Source organism: Suillus bovinus (assembly GCF_016758785.1).
Source record: "Suillus bovinus strain UH-Sbo-P2 chromosome Unknown EDB93scaffold_200, whole genome shotgun sequence".
Taxonomy (NCBI): domain Eukaryota; kingdom Fungi; phylum Basidiomycota; class Agaricomycetes; order Boletales; family Suillaceae; genus Suillus; species Suillus bovinus.
The window spans coordinates 1-14489 of NW_024542256.1; the positions used below are offsets into that span (position 1 = coordinate 1).

At 44.5% G+C, this 14489-nt stretch overlaps 4 protein-coding genes across 4 annotated transcripts; 3 read left to right on the top strand and 1 right to left on the bottom strand.

Annotated features, from left to right (window-relative positions):
- Positions 1-2797: 2797 nt before the first annotated feature.
- Positions 2798-3151, top strand: EDB93DRAFT_1097176 (uncharacterized protein; the record flags this gene model as incomplete). The annotated part of the gene is made up of 2 exons (XM_041446861.1): positions 2798-2965; positions 3020-3151. 2 exons carry the CDS (start codon positions 2798-2800, stop codon positions 3149-3151), a joined length of 300 nt encoding a protein of 99 aa, XP_041300700.1.
- An 822-nt stretch (positions 3152-3973) lies between these two features.
- On the top strand, positions 3974-7035 carry EDB93DRAFT_1097170 (Na+/solute symporter; the record flags this gene model as incomplete). The annotated part of the gene is made up of 22 exons (XM_041446860.1): positions 3974-4009; positions 4061-4081; positions 4134-4156; positions 4212-4294; positions 4334-4373; positions 4402-4498; positions 4549-4639; positions 4692-4872; positions 4924-5105; positions 5175-5188; positions 5233-5271; positions 5318-5410; positions 5454-5578; positions 5628-5681; positions 5778-5904; positions 5958-5987; positions 6043-6056; positions 6112-6257; positions 6304-6408; positions 6457-6744; positions 6795-6867; positions 6927-7035. Coding segments are annotated over 22 exons (1971 nt in total), but the record flags the coding sequence as incomplete, so codon positions are not given.
- Positions 7036-8753: 1718 nt separating this feature from the next.
- EDB93DRAFT_1109742 (uncharacterized protein) lies at positions 8754-9420 on the top strand (the record flags this gene model as incomplete). The annotated part of the gene is made up of 5 exons (XM_041448016.1): positions 8754-8891; positions 8944-9048; positions 9105-9178; positions 9239-9299; positions 9358-9420. 5 exons carry the CDS (start codon positions 8754-8756, stop codon positions 9418-9420), a joined length of 441 nt encoding a protein of 146 aa, XP_041300702.1.
- A 1758-nt stretch (positions 9421-11178) lies between these two features.
- EDB93DRAFT_1054872 (uncharacterized protein) lies at positions 11179-11643 on the bottom strand (the record flags this gene model as incomplete). Its single annotated transcript, XM_041444737.1, has 1 exon — positions 11179-11643. A coding segment is annotated over one exon (465 nt), but the record flags the coding sequence as incomplete, so codon positions are not given.
- Positions 11644-14489: the final 2846 nt, after the last annotated feature.

The window sequence follows — 14489 nt, forward strand, 5'->3', positions numbered from 1 at the left end:
TGTAGAAATTCGGACTGCTATAGGCGAGAGTAGTAGCGATATTTCGGGTCCGAAATCCTATGTAATAGGACATGTGGTACTGCGGACCATGAGAAAACATGTAATAACGCTGTATACAATGCTTAGCAAGTCAAAAGGAGTAAATGTGCACCTAGTGGGGATAGATGCGACTGGACAGGACATAGGGAGGACGAGTCCGATGTGAAACGTCGGGTCCGAAACTTTTGGGTCAGGGTCAGGGGTCGGGATTGGGATCGGAAAGTTGGGGATGCGTCAAACAAATACTGTTTAACATGAGTATCAAAAATGTGGGTTTTGAGCCCAGCGCCGCGACTATCGTTACATCGGACCAGTCACCAAGTACCTCGGCATTCAATTTATTTGCAATCGTCAGACCAGGGAGCTATGGATGCATCAAGAGGACTACATCATCTACCTCTTACATGAATACGGCATGTCAGCATGCAACCTGGTCTCACTCCCCATGGACCCAAACTTTCCTTTTGGTCATCTGACTGATGTCCACCCTCATGTGGATGATTTGCCGAAGGAGTATTGCAAGCTTGTAGGAGAGCTATTGTATCTCGCAATGTACATGCACCCCAATATTGCTCACACCATCATGCACCTTGCACAGCATAACTCCTCACCTGAGTCATGTCATTACACCTGCTGCAAAACATGTCCTCAGATATCTTGCAGGCACCATCAATACACACACTCATTACGGGGGTGCGAACATCAATCCGGCATTGCATGGCTTCAGTGACTCAGACTGGGCATCCTGCCCCAAAGATCGCATCTCCATGACCAGATACATCTGGTTCTACAATGGGGGCCCAGTATTGCACCTCAGCTAAAAAGCAGGTGTCCCATGCACTTTCATCGACTGAAGCCAAGTACAGTCATTGACCATCATTTGAGTTTGAAATTTTCAGATGTCTACCACAACACAACCTGACACAATCTCGAAAATTCGCTTTCAGGGATGTCACAATAGATAGCTAATCTACTTCGAACAAAATTTTGAAGAACATCAAATGAGACGTTATTCCACAATGGAAAGTGTGTAAATCTTGGTGTTATTGTATGTTCACCATCATTTGAGTTCACCCAAAAAGGCAGATTTATTCCCTAGTCGCGCAGATTAATCTTCTTCCTCGTCAATGTGGGCAAGTGCCAGGCTTTGGGAGTGGGGCATCGAGTCTCCCAAGCTTCGGTTTGACATGTGTCATGTGTCGTCTCTCCAACTTTGCCTTTGCTCGCTCTTCCTCCCACTGCCTCAGCTCCTCCTTATATAATCATGTTCGTGTTTATCGGATCTCGCTTATTTTGCTTCTGTGATGCTGATAAGATACTATTGAGACACTCTGCACCGGCAACATTCTGGCAACACACACACTCACCAGCTCCCTTGCGGAATAGAACAGTGATGTGCTTGAAGGTTGTTTGCAGGTATTTATTCAATTTACGAATCCGATTCTAGTTGTTTTGCTTTCAGGGATGCATAATAGTGAAAATTTCGCAACAAAACATACCATCGCACATTTGTTTGAGGTCTTTTATACCTATCATTACTGCCAATATGTAGTTAGGCACATAACTCATATGATAGAACAAAAATGTTACATGGGATAGTATCAAATTCAAGTGTCATACAAGGTAAACACAAATGATGGTGAAAACTCAAATGACGGTCAATGACTGTACATGGCATTAACTGCTGCGATCCAGGATGGTTTATGGTTGAAGTCATTTTTCAAATGCATCAGAATCACAACAACGCTTCCCCTTCAACTGTTCACAGATAATGCTGGTGCAATTGCGCTATCTAAGGAAGCCGCAAATCATATTCATACAAAGCACATTGACTTACGATACCACTTTATCCATTGTCACATTGAGGAGGGCACATTCCTCCCTGTCTGGCTCTCGACACACAAAAACATCGCCGACATCTTCACCAAAGTCCTCCCATGTCCCATCTTCATTCAACATCACTCGGGACTGGCTCTTGTATTGCATTGAGGGGGTGCAGTTGAGGAGATGCGGTATGATGTCTCATTGAGGGGGTGTGTTGGAAGTCAACATCGACATAGTATTCCTTCTTTCGTCATCACAGATTCTTTACGTAATTTTTCCTTATAAGCTCGTCACATCGGATCACGCATACTTCAGTAGTTCTTTCCCAAATGCTGAGGCATGTTTCACTTTACTGTTGCACACCATTCTTGTCTCACCATATTTTATCTCTAGACATTGTCCTTAGGTATTGTTAATATGATAGTAGTTCTTTCCCGAACACTGAGACATTGTCCTTAGTTTCTACTTCCTACAGTAGTGAGGGAGATCCTCGGCTCGCTCGATGTGTCGTCGAACTCCTACTAGAATGGGAACCACAGCTCACCTCTCTCTCCAACAGGGCACACAGCTCAGGACCAGGAGGCACTGCGCGCCTTTGCCCAAAACACTCAGGAGCAGAAGTGCAAATTGCACACAAAAAACAGTGAAATCAGTAGTAGTAATATCATTTCTTGCTTTGACAACAAGACTGCGTCTGAGCGACCCGCAAAGACTACAATATAAGTCGCTGTTACTGTGGTTGAATTGTGTTAAGACTCGTGTGAGAGTCGCGACGTGTTGATTTCAAAATGCCTAATCAGGTAATGTCATGTGCTGTGACATTTGGACAGTTTTGGTGATGTTATGTGTTTAGCTTTCAGCCATTAACAGGCAGCATTAGGTACCTCACACGACTTGCCCCAGTTATTTGACAATTTCGTTGTTAGGCTTTGGGATGGCTCGGCCTGAAGCGATAACCAATATAAATGACCAGCAGACGTCAAGTGCTACCCCACTTCTCATGGCGCCCTCAGCCAACCATGACGCGGAACAAGTCACCATGGGGTTCTCTGAGGCTATCAAACTCGATGCTTTGGGTCCGATGGTAGTGAATAGTGATGGAGTGAGCCACCCATTTTGACAGTCAGACAGATAGTCACCTCATTGTAACTTCAAGACCTTATCGAGGATTGCAAACTGGGAGAAGATGTCAAAGGAGGAGAAAGACAGGACCATACGTGTCGTTGCTGCTCGGAACAGGTGTGTTCAACTGTGCCGGAAGCGGCGAGCCGTATGTGTGAACGCTTGAGTAGCTGCTAATACTACTTGATTGAATAGAACTCGCCTTGCAAAGCAAGCTGACCAAATCCCATGAAAACCACCGCATTCACTCGAAGACATTTGCTGGGGTCGCGCATCAATATGTTTACTACTAGAACGGCTACAACTAGATGCAGACAGCCTTTGGCTTTGAAAATCAGTTCTAAAACTTTTTCCTTGGTCCCCAATGTCATGTCCATAGCAGTATTAAGTTTGGACGTCACCACGATAAGTATGCATATCGCCATGTGTAACTCACGCATTCTCAGTAGGCCAGTTACCATGCCTTGATAATCCGAGGATCATTCAGGAGGCATAAGTTTGGTTGTCGGAATGCCGCTCGGTAGGTACAACTTATCAGCTGGCTAACTTTGAGCCCCATGTCACTCACGCTTTGTGTTAACATAGATCTGCCAAGTGGACGCTTATCTCCTGCTGCCAACTGACGTTTGTCTAGATCCAATATTTCTAAGAATATCCCGTAAGATAACAGCTGACACTATATCAGGGCATGCCAATGTTTCGCCAACTGGTTGAACTGCTAGCAGCTTTCCCCATTCATTATATATTGTAATTGATCATGTCTAGCGAGCCATCATATTCCGAGTTCAAGCCACTCCTCGGTATGTCTATGCTTTGAATGCTTCTATCGCTTACAAACTCTTTCATGAAGCCCAGAGTGTTGGTTATGGCGTTGTTGTTGGTATGAGGTCTATAACAAGGTTGTAAACTTTTGGCTGACTATTTTCAGGTGTTGGGTTCTTCTTCGCAGCCATCATGTTCATCTTGACCACGCTGCAACTCAAATTCTTCAAATTTTCCCCCTGCTTCTTCAGAAGAATTCACGGTATGATACGGTTCCATGCTACAGTCCTTCTAATGCGTAAGCTACCATAAGAGTGCTTCCCGGAGTGTTAAGGTACAGTTTTTATTTTAAGAGACCTGTCTCGCTATCTTATGATCAATGGAAGCCTGGCCTAGTATGCTGTGGCATGTGAGTAGTACTCGCTTGTGTTTCCCAAGCGTTGCTGGACTAAAATTGCGTGCAGTGTAAGCGCATGGACGTGGAGCGCTACGCTTCTACAATCGAGCACTGCCGCATATACATTCGGTAAGAATTTTTTTCACGTCAGTCACGGGATGCGTGTTGATCCGAGTTGAAAGGCGTTAGCGGTCCTTGGTGCGTATCTTTTAGGACTCGTGGCTACATTGTTAACTAACGCTTTTGACCCTGTGTAGGTGGTATGGTGTCGGTGGCACCATTCAGGTTGCTATTTTTGGCATGGTTGCCTCCAAGGTAAAGCAGAATGCCAACGGTGCCCATACCTTTCTTGAGGTATGAATAACAAATTCGAAAGGTCTTTTCACTTGTTCACTGGCATTCAGATTGTCAAGACGCGATTCGGAACAAGTGCTCACATTCTCTTCACATTTTATGGATTTCTGTGTATCTTATTGGTCTGCGGGTCTCTGCTACGTATGTCCCAATATTTGTTCTCGACTGTTAGTGTCACTCATGACTAAGATAGTTGGAGGCTCTGCGACTGTTAGCGCCTTGACCGGCATGAACACCATCGCGGCATGCTTTCTTCTCCCTATTGGAATTGCCATCTATGTCATATTTGGTGGTCTCCGCGCGACATTCATCTGTGACTGGAGTCATACCATTATCTTGTTCATTATTATCTACATATTCGTATTCCGAGCATAGTGAGTGTTTCCTCCTGCATGGGACTAGTTGATCATGGAATATCTTGATAGCGGAACATCACCCGCCATTGGTAGTGTCTCCAGACTCTACGATCTCTTAGAACAGGCTAGCATCGACACTCCAGTGGTAGGTAACGAAGGGGGGAGCTACTTGACCATGAAATCGAACCAAGGCCTTGTGTTTGGTGCTGTCGCAATTCTTTCTGGTTTTACTGGAGTCTTCTGTGATCAAGGTCTGCCTCTGATACATGTCTCATCCAGTTTACATTCCTCTAATGGAACATTTTGCATTATGTGCGTAGGTTACTGGCAAAGGGTGAGCCTTACGCTTTGCAATATGCACCTAGTTGAGCAAGGTAGGCGATAGCAAGTCATCCAGAGTCGACCACCAAGGCATACGTCAGTTTCGCATTTGTATATTTGAAATAACCTGACGGCTTGACAGATGCTTGGTGGTATTTCTTGGTTTGCTGTTCCATGGGCATTTGCATCTTGTCTCGGTCTGAGTGCTCGCGCTCTTCTGACCAATGCAAGTCCTGTTATAGCACACCCCACAGATGATAACTCACCAATATTTGTAGCCGAATTTTCCCACTTATCCTTCTCCGCTTTCTCCAAGTCAGACTAGCGCAGGTCTTGCAGCTCCTGCTGCGGCCGCTGTGCTCATGGGAAAGGGCGGCGCGATCACCGTGCTTCTTGTAGTATTGTACGTATAGACTATGGTGGGAAGATGCAATGTCCTGACAAGATATCAGTATGGCTGTGACTTCAGCTGCTAGTGCTGAGCTCATCGGCGTATCCAGTCTATTGTGAGTTGCTGCGTCATCCTTCTAAAGGCAAACACCTGACCATACACGATCAGTTCGTATGAGTGGGTAGTCCATAGCGTGGATATTGTTACTCAGAATGACCCCGTACATTAGCATATACCGGACGTATTTCCGCCCCAATGCCACCGGAGACGAGATAGTGAGGGTATCTCACTACTTCATATGTTTCTGGGCTGTCTGGATGGGCGGTTGGGCGACTATCGTAAGTGTCATTCATCTCATCGTTTGTTTCCCGCACAAGCTCAAAATCGATAGCTGAATGCTGCTAACATCGACCTTGGATGGGTGAGTCAGATCGTTCTCGACGCTGATGGCTTCCACTGACGAGCTCGCGGGAAAGTTATATTATGTTCAGTAAGGTTTTGATTGCTGCGAGATGAAGCACGTGCTAACACCATCTGGGATATAGAGGCTGCATACTTTGTCCTGCAGTTATTCCCATTGGACTTACTGTTTCGTGGTCTAAGCTTACAAAGGCAGGCGTTTTCTGTGGTGCTATAGGCGGTGCACTTTTCGGAATGTTGGCTTGGATGATCGGATGCTGGAAGATATACGGTCTGGTCTTGCCAAATCCCATCTACCTCATACTGATCAATTTCAGGTCAAATCAACATCACTAACCTTGCAGAACCATACTCAGCCCTATGTAGTACCCTCACGGGGCTATTTTTCTCTGGGATTCTGACAGTAGGGGTATCGCTCTTGAGTTCGTTTTGACTGCCCCGCAACACCCAATGTTTATTTTTTTCTACAGACCCTGCTGACTATGACTTCTCGGGCACTCGAGCCATCGCCACCATAGAAGATGCAAACGAAAGTAACATTTCGGGTGATGACACTCGAAACAGAGCATCAGACACCGAATCACAGAACGAGAAAAGAGCTACGAGTGAAAAGGAGTTATCGATAAAACAGGGTTTTGTCAACATCATGGAAACCAGGCTAGAGAAGGATGAGGAATCACGCATCAGATCTCTCAAGACAGTGTTCAGGAAGGCGCTTATATATTCGTCGATTTTGACATTGATTGTCGTCATACTTGGTCAGTATGTCAGCGCTATTCTATTTGCTACATGACTGATACAGAATCAGTCCCAATGCCCTTGTTCTTCTCTCATTATGTCTTCAGCAAGAAGTTCTATACCTTCTGGACAGCCTGTTCGATGTAAGTTATCGAAGTCAACACGCAGTTCGATGGAGTGCTCACGGACTTTCTTTCGATAGTATATGGGCACTGGCGAGCGGGACATTTTGCATCATCTTACCCTTGTGGGAGTCCAGAGTTGAGATTGGTACGATATTGGGTTCAGCTTATAGATCGATCTACAAATAGAGTTCACTTTGAACTCCCAAGTTGTTTCCCTGTATACAGTTGTGGACAAACAAAGTCCTCTAGTTCGGTGACTGAATTTTATAGCCTGGTCAGTGCAGGAAATGCCAAAATTAGTATTCCAGCCTGCAGAAGCGGCTCCCAATCAATTGATATTACAATTTTTGTATTCGCATTTTCATCACGTTTATCATGTGAGGTATGTGGAATACCCTTAACGTTATTCCTCCACACTTTTACCTAAGTTAATCTCCTATTTTGATTTGTCTGGTACCATGGGCTACAGCGCGTCGACCACCAAACCTTGTGCATTAGTTTAAGTAACTTGTGTGCGGAGATCTGAATTCAGCCAACACATCTCAACATAATCCTTGCAATCAATCGAGGCAGTGACATATTGGTGCAGAGTAAGGCTTGACCAAGACTAGACAAAAGATCTCTGGATGGATCCAACTCCCTGAAGAAGTACTAGTGCTCAAACTCGAGAAGCCCAAATATTTGCAGAGAACGCACGTTGACACAAAGGAGCTTCCATCATTTGGAAATTCTTAATGTGAAATAGTGAGAGTAACGGGAGGAACCAACAGCTGAGTGCTGAGTGATGTAAGAAAGCGAAGAGAATGTTCAGAACGCACTGTGCACGTGCACTGGAGTAGGACGAACTCGTGATGATCTGCCCGTTTTACGTGTTTGTTTTTCAGCTCATTCCTCGGTCAAGCCCAGCGGCCATTCTGTCGCTGATTACTCAGTTCTCCGCCTTGCTCATTTTGAGTATTTGGTGCCTGTCGTAACGTTAAGTTCTCAGGCGTCCGCAGACCTTTTGATCTTGGCCATATCATTGAAATAATTTCCAACCTTTACTAGGCACAATTTCTTGTTCTGAGCAAGGAACGAGAAGTATAATGAGCGAGAGTTTGAAGGATGCATAGCTCGATGTCATAGGTAGGTCGAAAAAACGAATGAAAGGAAGATTACGACAACGCTCAGCTAGAAGTGTTGAAGATTTCGAGGTATGAGACCACACAGCGGCCTGGGCCTGGCTCGGATTGTACAAATTGCTGTGCCTAATGAGGCGCAAGTTACACTCCATTAAGGTTGGAAGATCAACAAGTACGTGGAGAAGCTAGGGATGACGGACACTCAGGCGATCGAGAGCGCTTCATCTTCAAGTTATTAGGTCACACTGAGTCCGCAGGAATAATGAACGTTCCTTGAGGTCAAGAGTAGTGAGGAACTCAACATTACGGATTAGACTGGTAACCAGCCTGTCTAACGAGGCAAGCCATTGATACAACGGATCTAGACAAATGAAAATAGGAGCGCTAATTATCTCAAGTGAGGAACAACATTGCAGTATCGAAAGATGGAACAATCAGAACTACTAGATACTATGAAGAAGCACACAAGTAAAATAGGGCGCAAGATGTTATTAGGAGATTGACATCCTACTAATCAGACGCCATACTACCTCCTGCAGCTGACTCTCAGAGAAAATCATGTAAGTGACTCGCGGATCCAGATAGAAGCCAGCATAATTGATACATGCCCTTATACGAGATAAACGCCAGATAATTTTCAAACGTTCGTGTATGTGTATGTCCATGGTTTGGACTGAGCTTGAACTCATGACCATCCCCCAGCATATAAAGGCTGTCGTGTTCAGTGGTAAACTCCCAACTTCCAACCTACATTTACTACTTCAGCTCATAGCTCATCTTACCATGATCAGTGGCACTCGCGTCATCTTTAACGTCAAGTACCCCAACCAGGTCATTGACTTGCAGAACGGCGGCAGCGCTGATGGCACTCCCATCATCGGTTATCAATTCGACAGCCAGAACACAAACCCGCACCAGCGTGTAAGTCTTCGTTCGTTCATTGACTCACCGTGCAGGCTCATGATCAACGTAGTGGCTCATAGAGGTCATCGACAGCAATGTTGGCGGCAATAAGTTCACAACCCATGTGACCAACAACGGAACCGGAAAATATGTCAGGGCTGAGCCAGAGATTCTTGTAAGAAATGCATGCTTGCTGCCATTTTTGTGACTTACTATTTTTTGGATTTGCAGAACCAAGGGCTCGTCAGCAGCCACATCGCCACGAAGTGGACGTTGGTCAAACAGAACGACATGGGCCAATACTTGTGAGTGATGCGGCGGAGAACCGTAACACACTTTCCTACAAGTCACTTATCTACCCACAGCATCCAAGGCAACGAGGGGGATTTGGTCCTCGTCCTCCCGGACGACCAGAATTACACCCAGGTATGGCTTCAAGCTCGTTATGCGCCGGACGGAATAACTCACGATTCGTATTTTGTAGCTCAAGCTCGCTGTCCCTGATGAGAGTGACGAGAGGCAGCTTTGGACGGTGCAGGATATGTAAGGAAAGCCGTAGCCCTTGTTTGCTTTCAAAGCGGCTTGCGACAGCTTGCATGCAACAGTCCCATATCTCCTTTTCGTCCTTGTTTTGGATCAAGAATTTCCTGATGTAACAGAAGCTCCATTGTGTCGACTTGCCTCTTAGGTATTCTGTGCTGTATGTTTGTTTGTGAATTACCAGCAGTTTTGTCCTTGTCTGCCATACCGCCCTTTCTGCTGCCTTTCGGCCTCGAAAATATTCGGCAACTTGTAAATATGAGAGTGGAGTGGATACGCGCGAGTAGTGGTAATAGGTGGGCGTGAACGACGACAGCGGCAACATTAACGGTGACAGATGCAATCGCCACAGCCTGTACTGCGTTTACTACGAGCTCGGAGTGTGGCGAGGCTAAGGGGACTCACTAAGTAAGCGAATAACACGGCTTTGAGTGTAAAACTATTATTCTAGAGCGCATATATTCTGCGCGCAAAAAAGATCGAATGAATGGGATAAGGAACATGTGTATATCTGAGGAAAAGGGACATACATTCGGAGCAAGCAAGTGAGGTACTCGAACTCGTGAGAGGACAGAGCAACGTTCAGCAAGAATGTGCATGCAGAATGTGCTGTACATGTACATTAATAACCATCCAGCATTTCTGTAAACGACGGTAAGCACTCGTCAATGGGGCAACTTAACTGCATGTTCGTCTACATTCTGGTTTTCGTTCGGAGTAAAGTACACTGAAGCGCAGTATGTCAATTCATAATTGGTGAGATGTGTGCTGGAGCTGAACGTACGATGCAGGTCCGTGATTATGAGGAGAGAGGGAGATAAATTAGTAAAACGCCTGATTCCTTACCTTGTTTTCAATTTTTCTCGTGCAATAAGCAAAATTTTAAGTACAGACCAACTTACCTTGTGCTTTTTGTACTTTGTTTCCTTATTACTGAAAGCAGATCAAGGTGGACAAGCGAAAACGGCGTAAATCAATCGATTTGGGTAAAAAGGAGGCGGGACAATATATTCGAAAGTTTGGGAATTGACAATTCTAATGCTAATGCAGAGGTCGTGCGTGCACGCCGGTTGCGTTCTGGTGCAGTGTGATATTAGTTACGTACTGGTTGGTGAAAATAAAAAGGAATAGCAATTATGTATGGAGGCCCGGACACTCGTGCTCAATTTCTCACCTAGATTTTCTACTTATGGTAGTCGGACCTCGAGCACCATACTTCCGTATTTGTTCATGCTGACTTGTGAAAATCTATTTGTTCATATCGACGAAGCAAATTGAGAGTTCAAATCTCGTCAAGTGATAAATGCAATTCGTCCCAAGATGAAAAAGTCCTTATACTTACATTGTAACATGACTAAATGAAACACAGCTGCCAAACATAAGCTAAAACAAAAACAAAAAACATAGTGAGAACTAAGCTACTTCTGCTCCAAGCACCTCAAGTCCAAATGGTGGCCACTTGCAGAACTCATTGCAAACATGGTGCCTCTCGAATTCATTGACCACTTTCTCAATATTGCCCTCCCAAAATATATCTTTGCCTTCACTAACAGACAAATGTGTCATGATCTGTGGGTCCATCAGTAGCACTGTACTGCCTAATTGATCCCAATATTAATGACATTGAGAATATAGAATATTGGGTTGTGGACTTGGAGTACATACCTTGATAATCCAATATGAAGACCAGTCCACCCATCTTCAGATACTGGACATGTTGCATGAATGCCAAAAACAGTGCAAAGTCATATCCATCCTGGTCTGGGTCAAGCAGTGGGTTAGGATCCATATTATGAATAAACTTGGTGAAATCTTCGCCGCCAATGACCTCCTCAAGGAGGAAAGCTGCACGTGTCATTCCCGTAGTCTTGCTGCTGCCTTGAGAGTAAGAAAACGCAAGGCCTGCTTCAACAAACCACACACGTGGAATATCAAATGGTGGAGGATCAGATGTGGCTGCAATGGCATGGTCAATAAAATCATAGACAAGCCCTAACAGAGCTTTTGCCCAGTATAGGACATTTGCTTCTCTGAACAGCTTAGACAGCTCATCAACTAGTGCAAAGCGCCCAATTTTGAAATCTGTGATAGAGGCAGGCTTGCCTTGGGGGTACACTCTGTGGAATGGATGTTTCACAACGACCTTGTGACTCGCCCATGACCCAAGACCTGAGGTAGGAGGCACTGTTAGCATCAGCCATCCTTGATGCATCATCTTGAATCCGCCTATTCTGACACAGCCTTTGATGGATAGGTCAATCATTACATAACCAACTGACAAATCAGCATTGTCCATCAAGAATGAGTGGTAGCATGTACACCTCAAGAGCTCATTGAGGGGTCGGGTAGGGATCAAGTAAAAATGAGTATTTTCATTCTAAAACTTGAAGACTGGTGCCAAACAGTGAGTATGTTGAATATAAACTAAACAAACTATAACATACTTTGTTTGACATTCAAGTTGGCACCCTCACCAATCTTAAGGGCCTCCCTCAGGTTATCATGATCAGGAGACATATGTGCAGGAGGATGTACCTGTGATTTGTAAGAGGACGAAATTGTGCTAGAACTAATTGCACATTCATGTGTTTGTTTAATGCTGATACTGGTACTAGTAGGGACTGGTGAGTGGGGCTTTGACTCATGCAACTGGACTAGGTTGAGCAGCAATGCTGCACTGCTGGCAGACACACCACTGGCTGCAGTGTTGTGTCCTGAGTAAAATAAAGGGGGTCGGACTGCAGCACCAGTAAACAGCGCATCATCCGCTGAGTATGAGTACAATGTATCCTTGTTGGCAATGTTAGTAACACCATTGACATTAGAACACTGACTTGAATGCTTGATAACCTATATAAATGAGTATAAGTTAGCATAGACAATAAGTATATAATACATAAGCATACTGTCTCATTATCTTCTTGCCAGTCTTCAAACTCTGTCCATTGACGCTCTGGAACAACTACCATGAGGGTAAATTGCTTGGTCTTGAATGTAGGGCCCTTGATAGAACATTTGGGACCTTTGCAGCCTGGCTGCAGACACTGTGAGTAGAAATACAGTATTAACGGCTGGTGCATTGAGAGGTCCACCCATCCTGAGTCTCATATGACAAATTCTTCATCATGCCAAGAAAATGTGCTACCGAAAGCATGTAGCTTAGGGAGCACTGTCTCCAAAGCAAGCTTAATAAGATCTGGAATGTGGGTATCAACGTTTTTCTTGCCTTCACAAATATTCTAGATAAAAGTACAATTAGTGCACATTTGAGAGAGCATACTAGGAAACAACATACTCCAATTGATGTGTCTCTTGATTTCTTGTGCCCTCTGGCTTCATGAATAGCTGAAATCTCAAATGAGATAGTTTCAGCTGCCAGTGCAGCACTGGAGGGAGCATAGGCCGCTTTAGCCCATCTGAGACATTCTCCTGCATATAATTCATGGTGTGACAAATATCTAACAGCATCAGTGAGCCTTGATGGTATTGGCAGGGATATTGCTCCCTGCCAAGATGTAGGAATGACTACATCAGGGCTAGTGATCACATGGCAGCAAGGGATGGGTGGGGGGCCCATAGCAGCATTAGTCCAGTTAGGAACTGCAATGACAGAAGGAGGATTGATGCTCACTATTGCAGTATTGTTAGTTCAAGTCCTACCATACAGAGATTGATGCAACTTACACTTCCTTTGGCCAGCATTTACAGTATAGGACCGGTCCTTTACCCACCCCCACTCCTTTACCCACCTTAGGTAAAACTTTTAATTTCTTCATTTTTTCGTATCAACATATAGAAAGTAATTGAAGATGAGGCCTCAACGGACATTGTTATAGTATATGATGGATACTTGATGTTTGCGATGTTGTGCATGACACAAATTAGTTGTTTTTTTCTTCCTTGGTGAATTCTATTCAGAGCAATGGTAAATCAATGATTTTTTCAAGAAAAAGTGGCTGGTAGGATACAAAGTATATACTTCAAACATCATTTCCACCTGCAACAGATTTGTGCAAGTCTTGTTTGTTCCTTCTGCAGAGTGGATAGATTGAACACAGGTAGTTTTTGAAGGTCTTATCTTAGCGAGTTTGTCACAGATAGCTGTCACACTGTTCGGCTTCCCAACTCTAAACTGGTAAAGCAATATATTGCATCGCTAAAAAACCATGGTAGGACGAGCAAAATCTCATACAAAAAAAAGGCAGGTTCTACGAGAAGAAAATGACATGATCATGGCTCGGGCAGTGGCCATTTACCAGGCTGAGCTTGCAAAGGAATCCACAGAGGACAAAAAAGGACGAAAGACAGTTTGCCGTGAAGTCGAGAAGGCATATCTTGCTGAGACAGGAAGAGTCATAAAACTCAATGATAGCACACTTGCAAATCTGGCAAAAGGTGGTAGGAGGCTCAGTGACTTCAATGCAGAGAAAGGTTGGCTCACCCTGGAGGAGACGGAGAGAGTAATAGAGTATTCTGTCGAGACGGCACATTGAGGATTCCCACTCAGCCACAAACGACTCAAGAAGCACGTTGACGAAATTCTCCGCGCTTGACTTGGTGGCAAATTTCCTGAGACAGGTGTTGGCAAAAATTGGACAGATCGTTTCATAGAGAAGCATTCAAATAGGCTGGGCACCTACTATGCTCGAGGTCTTGATAGTGCCCGTGGTCGTGCTGGGTTTATGACAGCGAGCAAGAAGACGATGATGGAGAAGAAGATGGTTGATTTCACCAGCGTGTGTTTTTAATCTCACATCAACGTCGCATCCTGTGATCTTATCATTGCCTTTTTGAATTACAAATTTATGGCGTGTGTGATGTGACATCAAAAATTTCTAAAACAAGGTGGGTAAAGGGCTGGTAAAGTCCAAGATAACACTGTTTTCAATGATTTTGCTGCAACACACCAGCATTGTTTCTGATAGCTCTAAAAGTTGATTCATAGTATTTACATGTACATCGGAGTATTACTGTCTACTACGATTTTCGAAAAACAAAATCACTGTAAAGTGGGATGCATTTCAAAATGTGGTGGGTAAAGGACCGGTCCTATACTGTACTGACTGCCGGATCATA